Below are 12,573 nucleotides of genomic sequence, written 5' to 3'. Positions count from 1 at the left end.
ACCAGTTTTGGAAATAACATTGAAAATATTTTCCAAAATTCAAAGCGATTCTACAGTAAGCTATATTTTTAAACAAGATATTTTAAAACTTAGGTTCAAATTTATTATTCAAGTAAACCTAGTTTTACATTCATTATACAAATTAACTCATATTTATATTTATTGCTTATCTGGTCAAATCCTAACAGCCCACTATTCTCCCTGCGTTGATGTTTTTATAAGAACAAGATTTAATGCCTGAAAATTAAAACAAAAAATTTGCCATTCACCACTTAGTAATTGTTGCTTCTTTTTATCGATTTCTTTTTTCAACCGACAAAATTTAAAATTGCCAAAGTAAAAAAAAAAACATAAAAAGAACAGGCCTAGGTATTTTACCGGTGAATTGAGCAGCCCCATAAACTAAATACTAGCAACAAATTTCTTTTTTTTCTAATTTTCTCTTTTGTTTGTTCTATGAGGTTTATCAAATTCGTGAGTAGGATTTTTTCCACTTTTTCTGATAATTAAAAATCATTTTAGTCCTAAAGTTCAGAGTTCTTAGTAAAAACTGGAATTTTTCCGAAAGTTTAACGCGCAATCCACCAAGCAAACGCGCAATCCACCATACTTATAGGTTAAAGCAAGTTCAGACGAAAGACAATTGTCATTCGATGTAGGATGTAATACAGCCAAAATATGGTTAAGACTTGAAGAAATTGCAACAGAAAATGATTTTCAAACCATTCGATACAGATGAACAGGAGTTAATTAACAGATCCAAAATCGGCATCGCTACCTCGAGGTGAAATGGGTCAACTTTGCCCTTGAAGTACAAAGGAGGGGGAGAAGCTAAAAGGTATATTTCGTGATAAACAGATACATTTCTTGTACCTAGATTATCAAGCACGCTTTGACTGGTTAGGAGTATCATCTATTTTCGTAGTTCTTCTCGTTTCTTCCCGGGTAGTAATCAACTTACTTCTTACAAATGCCAGAGCAAACGAAAATGAAGGTGAAAAGGTTTAATCACCTAAATTACAGGGATATTTTTCAATTTCCCTTCAGAGTATTTTAGAATATGTTCCCAGGACACAATCATACTCACTAGCCTACAATGTCGCAGTGAAAAAAAATTCTAAATCTCCTCCAACTACTAAACTACTATTGGCTTAATTTTCTATTTATTTCCCTTTTTTGTTAATTTACTACCAAAGATAAAAAAAAAAAAAGTACACCACGCTGCAGAGCATAGAGATCGCCCTCTCCTGGCTCGTCCCAAATAAATACAAGGGTCAATTGTTTCATATTGGCAACTACAATGCCCGAAAGTTTCAGTGGGATGTTTCTGATATGAAACCAATTTTTACAGTCAGCAAAACTGAGGCAATACGGTGGATATATGAGCCATTTATGTTATCCATAATATATTTGGAATTAAAGGCAGTGGCACTATTTTAAGGTAATGTTGGGAAGGGTAAAATATATTTTCCTAATATGAAGAAGGAGGGGAGGGGGGGGGACAATCTCGCTGGTTTATTCAAAGTTTTCACCACACCCTTACGGTAGTCGATTATCACTTTGGCAGCTGAATTTTGCGTCCAAGTTATGAAAGAATACATTCATATGAGTGAATATTCGCTAACGTTAGTCTAAACTCTGACGTCAATCCATTATCGGTTCGGCAGCCAACTTTCGCGTCCGTATTATGAAAAAATAGCTCCAAATGGGCGAATATCCGTTTCAGCTCCAGATCAAAGTTCAAAAATGACCCAGTCTTCAATGAAAAGTTCAAAAATTGACTAAAAATGTACATTTTTACAAAACACCAGAAATCATTTAGCATCTTTCTGTTAAATATCCGGCAACTATTAGATATTTCGGAGGATGAAGGGGGTTCAAGAATGGGAGAGGAGCTGAGAATAAGGTGAGGGAATTGATGAAGCGGTGTCTATCTTTAAAAGAAGAAGAGTATACTCAGTTAATTTTTTCAACTTTAAATACCTGTTTTTCTAGATCCAATTCTTCTTTCAGTGATAAAAGTCTGTTCTGACAGTCAGTCCTACGTAAAATTTCGTCTTCAAGCTGAGATTTCAATTCTGGCACCTGAGACCGGAGCCGATCTCGCTCGGCAATGACACCCTAAAATAAATAAGAAAAAATGGCAAAAAGTTTCACATTTTCACTTGAATACTAATTGAATCGCTCTTAAACAAAAATTAAATAATCCTTAAGAATTCAAATAATTTAACGCTCAATAACAAAATAATATTATTGGAGAACTCAGATAGTCCTGAATATAGATAGGTGTTCCCCATGCTATAAATCTATGTACAGTTCTTCCGCAGCAGCTTTATTTTAATAAAAAATATACATTTATCCTTAAGAGTCTACAGAGCTAAGAATACAATTCATAAAGAAAAAAATAGAAAAAGTGAAAAACATAGAACAAATAAAAATTACATCTGAGAAATGTAAATCAAAGAACCTAACCTTATCTGGAGGGTGACAAAAGCTTTTGGCAAAAAAAAAAATTTAAAGGGCTTGAAAAAAAGGGAAAACTACTCTGTGTAGGTTAAATTTGGTTATAAATATCAATAATAGGTTAAAAACCTAGCCTAACCTGTCATCATCAAACCTTGCATTTAATAGAAAAAGGTGACTGGCAACGCTGATTAAATCCTAGGAGAAAACAAATGTATTTCGGACACTAACCGGTGATTGTCGACATTCACGGTAACACACACATATATATATATATATATATATATATATATATATATATATATATATATATATATATATATATATATATATATATATGAAGAAATACAAAAAACGAGAAAATTTGCAAAAGAAATACAAAAAAAAAGAAGATTTCCAGGACTTCCCGGTATTGATTTCCCAAATATGACATAACTACGACACAAAGATTAATTTTCATTAAAGGTTTAGGCTTAAATGTTTTAGGCTTTAACATATTATACGTGCACGGCTTAAAACATCTTTTAGTCGAATTTCTTTCGTACATCAATTTTCATACATTCAAACACATAAAAATGGGATGAGTTGTAGTGAAGAAAAAAACGGGATTATTTTCAAACCCATGTTAACACCCTGAAGAGACCCAGGAGAAGAGACACCCAGGAGAGTTTTTCCTCCCCGTTTGATTTCGTGCACTCACATTGCCTTTCCAGTGCTTCTTAAGGCAAGTTCATCAAATTTATCCATTTAAAGGGGGATAAAAAACAACCCTTCTTAACTCCTGATTAAATACGAGACCAGTTACTGATCTCACTTCCGACCTTAACCGCAGCAATGTTATTCTTGTACATAGCACTAGTCAAGTTAATACATTTGTCTGGTATCAAACAGTTCGTGGTAACGAACTGTAGTAAGGAGCGACCCGGCTCAATAGTAACCAAAACTCTAAAAAATTGAATTTTGATATCAATAGCTACATCAAAAGAATCGCATTTTGATGCTGATTTTAAATATATAAGTTTCATCAAGTTTAGTCTTACCCATCAAAAGTTACGAGCCTGAGAAAATTTTGCCTTATTTAAGAAAATAGGGGGAAACACCCCCTAAAAGTCGTAGAATCTTAACAAAAATGACACCATCAGATTCAGCGTATCAGAGAACCGTACTGTAGAAGTTTCAAGCTCCTGTCTACAAAAATGTGGAATTTTGTATTTTTTGCCAGAAGACAAATCACGGGTGCGTGTTTATTTGTTTGTTTTTTTTTTTTTTTTCAGGGGGTCATCGTATCGACAAGCGGTCCTAAAATGTCGCAAAAGAGCTCATTCTAACGGAAATGAAAAGTTCTAGTGCCCTTTTTAAGTGACCAAAAAAACTGGAGGGCATCTAGGCCCCCTCCCACGCTCATTTTTTCCCAAAGTCAACGGATCAAAATTTTGAGATAGCCACTTTGTTCAGCATAGTCGAAAACCATAATAACTATGTCTTTGGGGATGACTTACTCCCCCACAATCCCTGGGGGAGGGGCTGCAAGTTACAAACTCTGACCAGTGTTTACATATAGTAATGGTTATTGGGAAGTGTACAGACGTTTTCAGGGGGATTTTATTTTGTTTGGGGGTAAGGCTGAGGGGAGGGGGCTATGTTGGAGGATCTTTCCTTGGAGGAATCTGTCATGGGGGAAGAAAAATTCAATAAAGGGGCGCAGGATTTTCTAGCATTACTATAAAAAAAAACAATGAAAAATAAACATGAAAACGTTTTTTCAAATGAAAGGAAGGAGTAGCATTGAAACTTAAAACGAACAGAGATTATTACGCATATGAGGGGTTCTAAAAATACTTTAGCATAAAGAGCGAGGTATTTAGGAGGAGATATATACCTCGCTCTTTATGCTAAAGTATTTTTAGTAATTTCAACTATTTATTCTACGGCCTTTCTGATTCAGGGGTCATTCTTAAAGAATTGGGACAAAACTTACGATTTAGTGTAAAGAGCGAGGTATTAACGAGGGTACAAACCCCCTTGTATACATACTAAAAATATAAGATTATGAAAGTTTGTTACGTAAGTTAATTCTTAAGTTACGTATATTTTTTACTAATAAAAACGTTCGTTAAAAATTAAAAGTTCTAGTTGCCTTTTTAAGTAACCGAAAAATTGGAGGGCAACTAGGTATCCTTCTCCACCCCTTATTTCTCAAAATCGTCTGATCAAAACTAAGAGAAAGCCATTCAGCCAAAACAAGAATTAATATACAAGTTTCATTTTAATAATTTATGTGCGGAGAGCCAAAACCAAACATGCATTAATTCAAAAACGTTCAGAAATTAAATAAAAAAAAACTAATTTTTTTTAGCTGAAAGTAAGGAGCGACATTAAAACTTAAAACGAACAGAAATTACTCCGTATATGAAATGGGTTGTCCCCTCCGCAATCCCTCGCTCTTTACGCTAAAGTTTGACTCTGCCACAATTCTACTTTTTAAAACAATTAAAAGCTTTAGCGTAAAGAACGAGGGATTGCGGAGGGGACAACCCATTTCATATACGGAGTAATTTCTGTTCGTTTTAAGTTTTAATGTCGCTCCTTACTTTCAGCTAAAAAAATTAGTTTTTTTTATTTAAAACCACACAAGTATAAAACCTTTGCTAAAGCTCTTCTATCAACATAACAGAACGCTTGCTTATCATCTACAAAACTGAGAACCAAAGGTGTTTGATAACTCAAGCACTTCTCAATTATTAACCTAAGAGTGCAAAACAAAGCAAAAGAATGAGAAGGTTTGTAAGAATTCCCGGCGACACAAAGATTGATTTTCATTAAAGATATAGGATTAAATGTTTTAGGCTATAACATATTATACGTGCACTGCTTAAAACATCTTTTATTCGAATTTGTTTCCATGCTAGCATGAAACTATAAGCAGCTAGCTACTTGATGTCCGTCATCCACTCGAGAACAAACATATGTAAGGGAGCTGAGTTGCGTGACTTCCGGTCATGAACTAATGCCAATACTCTTATATTACACGCATTTCAGCCTAAACCAATAAAAGATATTACTTTTTGTTTGTACGAGTGATAAGACAAAAATGGGGAAATACAAAAAATGCTAATTAATATCGACTGAATTTCTCATTCATGTATTTCTCACACAACAAACATCAACTTATGGTCAAAATGAAGAAATTTATAGTTTGTGAAAGTTTACATTCGTGTGTTAAAAACTTTACAACATGGAATAATACCGGGATAAAACTCTGGAATAGCATACCCATGGTATCCAAGAGGAGAGGGGGATACCGGGTTTGAGCCCACCCGATGTTTTTGTCTGACCTTTAAAAAATAACGGTACTTGTGTATTATCCCAAACACATTCGACAAGTGAAGTTAGGTTAATCATGATGAAATATACCAAAATACAATGAAAATATAATAATTTAGAGCCAATATTATGGAAACTACGACAAAGCATTATGGAAAGAAGGCAGCCCAAAACACATTATATTAAATAACTAAACTAACCCCTAACTACCTCTATACAATAAATGCTTAATTAGAACACACCTGCATGATAGTTTTTCTCACTCAGAATAAGCTAATTATAACCGGTTGCAGACAGACAAACGGGTTTTTCCCAGATCGAACAGAGGAAATGCCTCAAGTGGGTTCGGGATAATAAATAAGTACCAAATCAACAAATTTACATGTACAAAAATTTGGATACGGTGGGGAAATTTTTTAAAGCCTCCCTCCCGAAAAACACCCCCCCCCCCAAAAAAAAATAGATTCACCCTTGCCCATGACAGCAATTTTTCAGTTTTTCAAACAAGTTTTCAGAATACACCATTATTTTTTTTTTCATGCATTATTTTAATTGTATAAGCAAAAATTCCCTTTCAGTTCCGCACACGGAGATTATTAAAAGTGAATGCCAAACCCCGCAGGAGATCAACAAAGAGAGAAAAAAGACCGGTTCGCCCACACTGCGCATGGTAAACGGCAAAATACACTAAAGGCGGATTATATGGGATATTTAATCAATGCCAAAATTACGTCATTTTTAGCAAAGCTTTCAACATCAATAGCCAGCAGTGTAAATGACACAGCAACAACTACTATCAAATTGGGAATTTAGAACTACAAAGATGATTTTTTTTTACCATAACCCCCCCCCCCTAAAATTCGACAGTTCAGTTCGAACAGTTCTTCGGCCGTTTCACTAAAAACTGTGTGTTTGGCATTGTTATCGAATTAATAATAAAATTACCCCATCTAAATTTTGAACAAGACATTTCGTCTTTCCCCTCCCCCATACGTTTTTATGAATTGACGCCATTGCTTTTGGTGCTACTAAAGATATGCTTGAAACTAAGTTAGTTATAGATTCCTGCTTTTACTACTTGTCAGTTTTGGATTTCAACAGATCTATTTTTGTAAGTTCACGTAATCGGAAAAAAGAAAAATACTTAAGGCACAGTTCTTAGAAATTAAGAGGTTAAAGTAGCCTACCTAGTTTTTTTTTAAAGAGATTAAACAATACAAGATTTACAGTTGAACTTGTTCTTAACGGTCTAACAGATAAACAGAATGAACCTGAAATCTAAAACAAGTCAATAAGTTTTTCACATTAAAAAAGGCTCAATGAAAACACACTTTAGCGCCTAAAATTTTCAATTGCTAAAGAGTAAAATAATTAATCTTATAACTTTTAAAAATATAAAGAAAAACCCCAATTATTTTGAGCCATAGAAGCAAATACTCAAGAGCAATTCGTGACAAGGGCCTGCTGGGGGGGGGGGGAATAATGGCTCACCCTGTAAAAAAGGCGGAAAAATATACACTTCACCTTGAAATATGTATATTTGATCCTTTTTGTGCTTTGATCTACCAAGTCATATCCCCTCTAACGAAAAGATTTATACCAAGTAACACATTTAAGAGTAATTACTGTCTCACTTAAAGTGTTCTAGGAGCCGTTGGGTTACACGGACACTGTAAGAACAGGCATAGTCATGGATCAGAACAATCCATGTCAGAATCCCTATATTGTTACGAGCAGCTTTCTGTAGGTGTTTCGAAGTTTCGCCACATGAACCTACAATGCTTGTTGAGACCCTGCTTATACCAGGTAATCCTTATTATATACCAAGTTTACACCCAGCTGCATTAGCTTGACAAGTAATACCCAATTTTACTTATATAAAAAACTTGCCATAACCTCACAGTCGTTGATTTTTTTTTTTTTTTTTTTTAGGCTGTTCACATTACTATGCATCTATGGTAGTGCATTTTCAATCACCTAACACTAAGTCCGCATAAGTGCCGAGTGACGTTTTTCCTGAATCTAAGAAGTGTCTTGGGGGACAAAAATTTTCAAAATGAGGAGGAGTTGAAGGAAGCACCACAACCCCACTTCAAATCATTGGCTGCAACATTTCATAAAAAGTGTTACAAAACTTGTTCACAGATAAAACAAAATAAAACCATAACACCAACCACAAAAAAACAAAACAAAAAATATATAACACAGATAAAACCGTCAAGGTGACACTACAGAAAAGCAACCATAGTTGTACATTACTTTTGGTAATAAAATCCATTTATTTTTATATTTACTAGTCCTTCCTTCATGGCCAACAAGAAGTTGAATAGAAAAAACAAACCTCAAGCATTCAACACTAACAAAAAAAAGTAGCGTAAACAAAGACTATGTTTAAAAAAAAGCAAGAGAATGTTATCGACATTAGCCTATAATGGACATAAAAAGGTCTATATGAGTTTCAATACTTTAAGAAGTTATTCCCTGTCCAAAAAAAGAAAAAAATAACTTGCCTTCATTTCATCTTGCAGTCTCTTCAGCTCACTTCTAACTTGAGTCAACTCAGATTGATGGCGATTAGCCAAGGCCTCCTGATTTGAAAGACTTCTCTTCAAAGATGTGTTTTCATCTTCAGTCTGAGAGAGCCTAGAATTAAAAATAACATTGACTAGACTTCTAATGTGTAGAAATATTTAAATTAAATCTAATATAATACATTCCAGTGCATACCTCATGCATTGAAAGTTGGAACCTATTTAGGGGGAGGTCCCGGGACCCAGTACCCAACGAAACCCTCGCTTTTCCCAAACTTCTTGATGCAGTCAGAATGGGGGTTTCACAATTTCCTAGGCAGCCAATAAAATCGAAGAGGAAGGACCAAAAACACAGATATACTGCACATACGAGTCAGATATGTTACCTCTTATACCATTTCTGCATCTCAAATGGGACAAATGTCTCCGTATGTAGTTTTTCAGTGTACATTGTCGTGTAACCCAAAATAAAACAAAAAATATTTGAAAAAGATATTACCAAACCATAATTTTTTGTAAGTAAGAAGTAGCGAACCTATCATAAGTTAAGCTTGCATGCGTTGTGTTTGGGTCTCCATCTCGCCCTTAAACTGACATATCTTTGAATAATGATCGTTTTTTCCTTCATATTCATGGCCAAAGTAAAGTAGCATCTCAACCAGCTTTAACTTCCTCGTATTAGTTCAACTCCATTCAACTCAGCCTTATTTAACTAGCCCCATTCAACTTAGATTGGGCTAAAACTCAACATCGTGAGGGGTTAGACAGGTTAAGTTAGCTAAATGAAGGTCGAAATTAATGGCATAGAGTTACAAGCACACCAACCCTGGCGTAGCCTATGTAGATAAAGACACTATTTTTTTTTTCTTTTTACTTAATTGCGAAAGCTCTTTTTTTATGCAAAAAAAAAATTCAAAAAAGGGGCTGAAAGCTTCTGAGCAATTAAAAGCTATAATCAATCAGATTCACTTTACTCAAATATTTCACCTTCCTACTAAATTTTAATGCTCGCACCTTAGTTCAAAAAGTATCCGTAAGCCAAATCTAAAATATAATTTCCGAACGGTAAAAACTGTCTCGAATTACAAAATCCAATCAAAGGGGAAACACTATACCACCTTCAATCGCTCGTTAGCGATTAATTAAAGATGAATTGATAAGTAAGTAGTAATTTTGTCAGGTTTCCAGAAACTCATAAAATAGTTGTTGTCACTAGTTAAAATTTTAATCCACCAGGTAAGTATATTTCTAAGTAATGCTACCAAACAAAAGGATAAAACTAAACCAAGTAAAGCCTTTGAACTTTTGTTGCTAGTTGGTAAGATAATGATACTACTATTACTACTACTAACAACTCACCACTGCACCAAGTTTCCCGAGGCCAACACAGCTACACGCGATCTTCCTCCAACAAAATGTGTTCAAAGCTTCCCTCTTTACACCCTCCCCAAAAGTTTTCATTTCCCATAAATCTTTCCTTACGATACCCTCCCACCTGAACCGAGGACGACCTGCTTTACGTTTAGCCAAAAAGGACAATCTTTAGCAATATGTCATTTTTCATTCGCAGAATGCACCCTAGCCATCTTTCTCTCATTAGAGCAATAGAAAGCGGAATTGAACCACACTTTTCGTACAGCCTACTTTTTGAAATACGATCGGGCAAACAGTCTAATTAAATTTAATTTCCTAAACAAGTTTTCACCATTTACGATTAACAAGTCTTTCAAAATACTCAAAATGTTTTTGCAAGACTTTTACCATTAAATTAACCCTATATAACAATTGTCATTCCTGAACTATCTTTAATTGAAAAAAAAAAAATCTCATCATATGCTAATTTAAAAACACATTTTTTTTAAACTCTCGGTTTCTACGGGATGTAGTATTTTTATTAACTAATTTCTTTGGCTTAATTTTCAATGAATGACAATGCACTTTGTGTTATCATATGTGAATCCACTCTTTAATAAATTTTATACGACTTTTTGTTTTAAACTGTCCGTGGTTTATGATATCAAATTGTTTCTCTTTTCTTCTAAGTTTATTGGCCCTTTATCCTTTATGACTGTTTTTTTTTTTTTTTACTTCGAGTTGCGAATTCAGCCCATCTGACTTGTCCACTTCTTTTTTCAAATAAAAATCATCCTTAACTTATTACCTACCCCTACTATGTAATTGCCTGGTCATATTCTGAATTAAGTTAACCACAGACAAAACTAACACTATAGCAATTTTTGCCGAAACCCTGCGTAATTCACGGCCAAATTATTTATACAAAAATTTAAATTATAATTTCCATTTAAAGTAAAATTTTGGGTTTCGTGGATTTTAGCCCTCAACCATAATTTAAGGATAACCAATTAAATTGAGCACGGGGGCTAGATGGCGATCCCATGGGAACGAAAAGGAAATTGGACAGTTATTGTATTTTAGTATCACTTCTTTCATCATCAATTTAAACAAAAAATACGTCTTCAACCGCTCTTTGTAGCAAATAGGAACAAACATAAATTAAAACAAAAAGTTTGTCACAAAAAAGGTCTAAAATATAAACAAAATATGAACGATCAATTATCGAAAACTTTGAATAACATTTTTACTTCTACGAATTAAGCCTCTGTCAGCCAATATTGCTGCACAAGCTATTACAACCTACATTTCTTCATATTTATGAATATATTTATTTAAGCACTTGTACAGGAATATTCTATGGGAGGAGGGGATAATTAAACACTTAGTTCGATAGTTTGACTAAAAAGTACACACAAATTCGTAAGAATTTAGCGTGTTGGGGGGGGGGGGGCAAGGCCATCCTGAGGACATGGGAATATTTACTGCAATCTCTAAAGCTTTGACAAAGGATAGTCAAGCAGGAATAAAAAAGATATGTGAAGGAGTTATGGTGTGAATGGGTTTCTCTGGACATGTTATCTATTTTACAGGTTCTACAAGAGTTAAAAGGTGCTTTAAACTTACGAGTTAAAAGGTGGGGTATAAACCAGTGTTTACTGGTTTATACCACGCTCAGCAAAAAAAAGTAGGTGTAGTCACGTTAATTTCTAGTATTTTCTAATCACACTATAAAAATAAAATTTGAACTGCTATTGTCGTTTAATTCATGGGAACACTGTACTTCAAAGCACAAGTACTCTTCGGCAGCAAAATGGACCCCTTCCAAAAATAAATCACTTCCTATATTATTTAAATGTCCTGCCCAAACCCCTTTAAACTAAAACTTTGAACTCTTTCTGATTTTACAGTTATTGCAACAGTGAACTTTGAAGCAAAAGCACTTTTAGGCTGTAGAGGATTTGACCTGGAATGGGGAAGAGTCGAAAACCCAAGAATACTTACCCCTTAAGTAGGTAAGAGCACATGGATAAGTAAAATGTAATCTTGTTTTTGCTTAAATAAGAATACGCTAAATAAACTAATGGAAAAGGAACTCACTCAGGATCTGATTCACTTTTTGATCTGGGCCTGGCTTTTCGCTTCATATTTAAATAATTAGATAATATTAAAAAGAGCCGAGGAATAACAGAGGAACTGAACTAGTAACTACTTTGAATAATTCCGTCTTTCTGCATGATCAATAGGGTGAAACAAGAACTCGTCACATGGGACCAGTTTCTTCCATAACAGGTCAGTATCGAATATCAATTAGGCTGTTACCCAGCATCAGCTACTTTTTTAATTCACCTCCATGAAATTAATCGGTCACATCTAAACTTTTCGTCGCTGTCTCAGCAAAAGGTTTCGTCGCTGTCACGTTGACTTCACAAACCATTGTTGGCAATTTTTTGGCATAAACGTTAATTTGTCGAAATTTCGTTTAATCACTGTCGCGCCAAAAGGTTGCATATGCCATTTCCAGACATTCAAGATTATTGCTTAAAACGTTCTCTAATTGTTCTCAGGAGAGTAATCACCAGGGCAATGTGTATTTATATGTTTATTTTTTTGGTTGCCTCGGCCATCTGTTTTTTTTTTGAGCGTCAAAAATACTACATACTACTATACTATGAATCAGAAGCTGTATACTCTTTATCCTGTCAGTCCTCCCTTAGATAATGACAATTTTAAAACAATTTTAGGATTTTTCTGTCAAAATTACCAATTTAGCTAAGTTTCTGAGATGATTACCATAAACGTCTTTAAAGTCGTTTTCAAGGAGAAGATCAAGGAGAAGGGCAGTGTAGCCATAGAACTGCTGGTATTCTAATCAGAACAAAAAAAAAACAAGAGCTAAGAG

At 34.4% G+C, this 12,573-nt stretch overlaps 1 protein-coding gene across 4 annotated transcripts in view; it reads right to left on the bottom strand.

Annotated features, from left to right (window-relative positions):
• LOC136038160 (lamin Dm0-like) overlaps window positions 1-12,573 on the bottom strand; it is a 70,964-nt gene that overhangs the window by 37,892 nt on the left and 20,499 nt on the right. For 3 of the 4 annotated variants that reach the window (XM_065721221.1, XM_065721219.1, XM_065721220.1), the window contains exons 3-4: window positions 8,298-8,430; window positions 1,984-2,121 (exon numbers count right to left, since the gene is read on the bottom strand). In XM_065721221.1, the coding sequence (XP_065577293.1) occupies window positions 1,984-2,121; window positions 8,298-8,430 (271 nt within the window). Of the gene's footprint in view, window positions 1-1,983; window positions 2,122-8,297; window positions 8,431-11,771; window positions 11,870-12,573 lie in introns of those variants that run through there. The other variant, XM_065721222.1, reaches the window with a different exon arrangement.

Source organism: Artemia franciscana, chromosome 17, assembly GCF_032884065.1.
Source record: "Artemia franciscana chromosome 17, ASM3288406v1, whole genome shotgun sequence".
Taxonomy (NCBI): domain Eukaryota; kingdom Metazoa; phylum Arthropoda; class Branchiopoda; order Anostraca; family Artemiidae; genus Artemia; species Artemia franciscana.
This window is presented reverse-complemented; position numbering and strand designations above follow the sequence as displayed.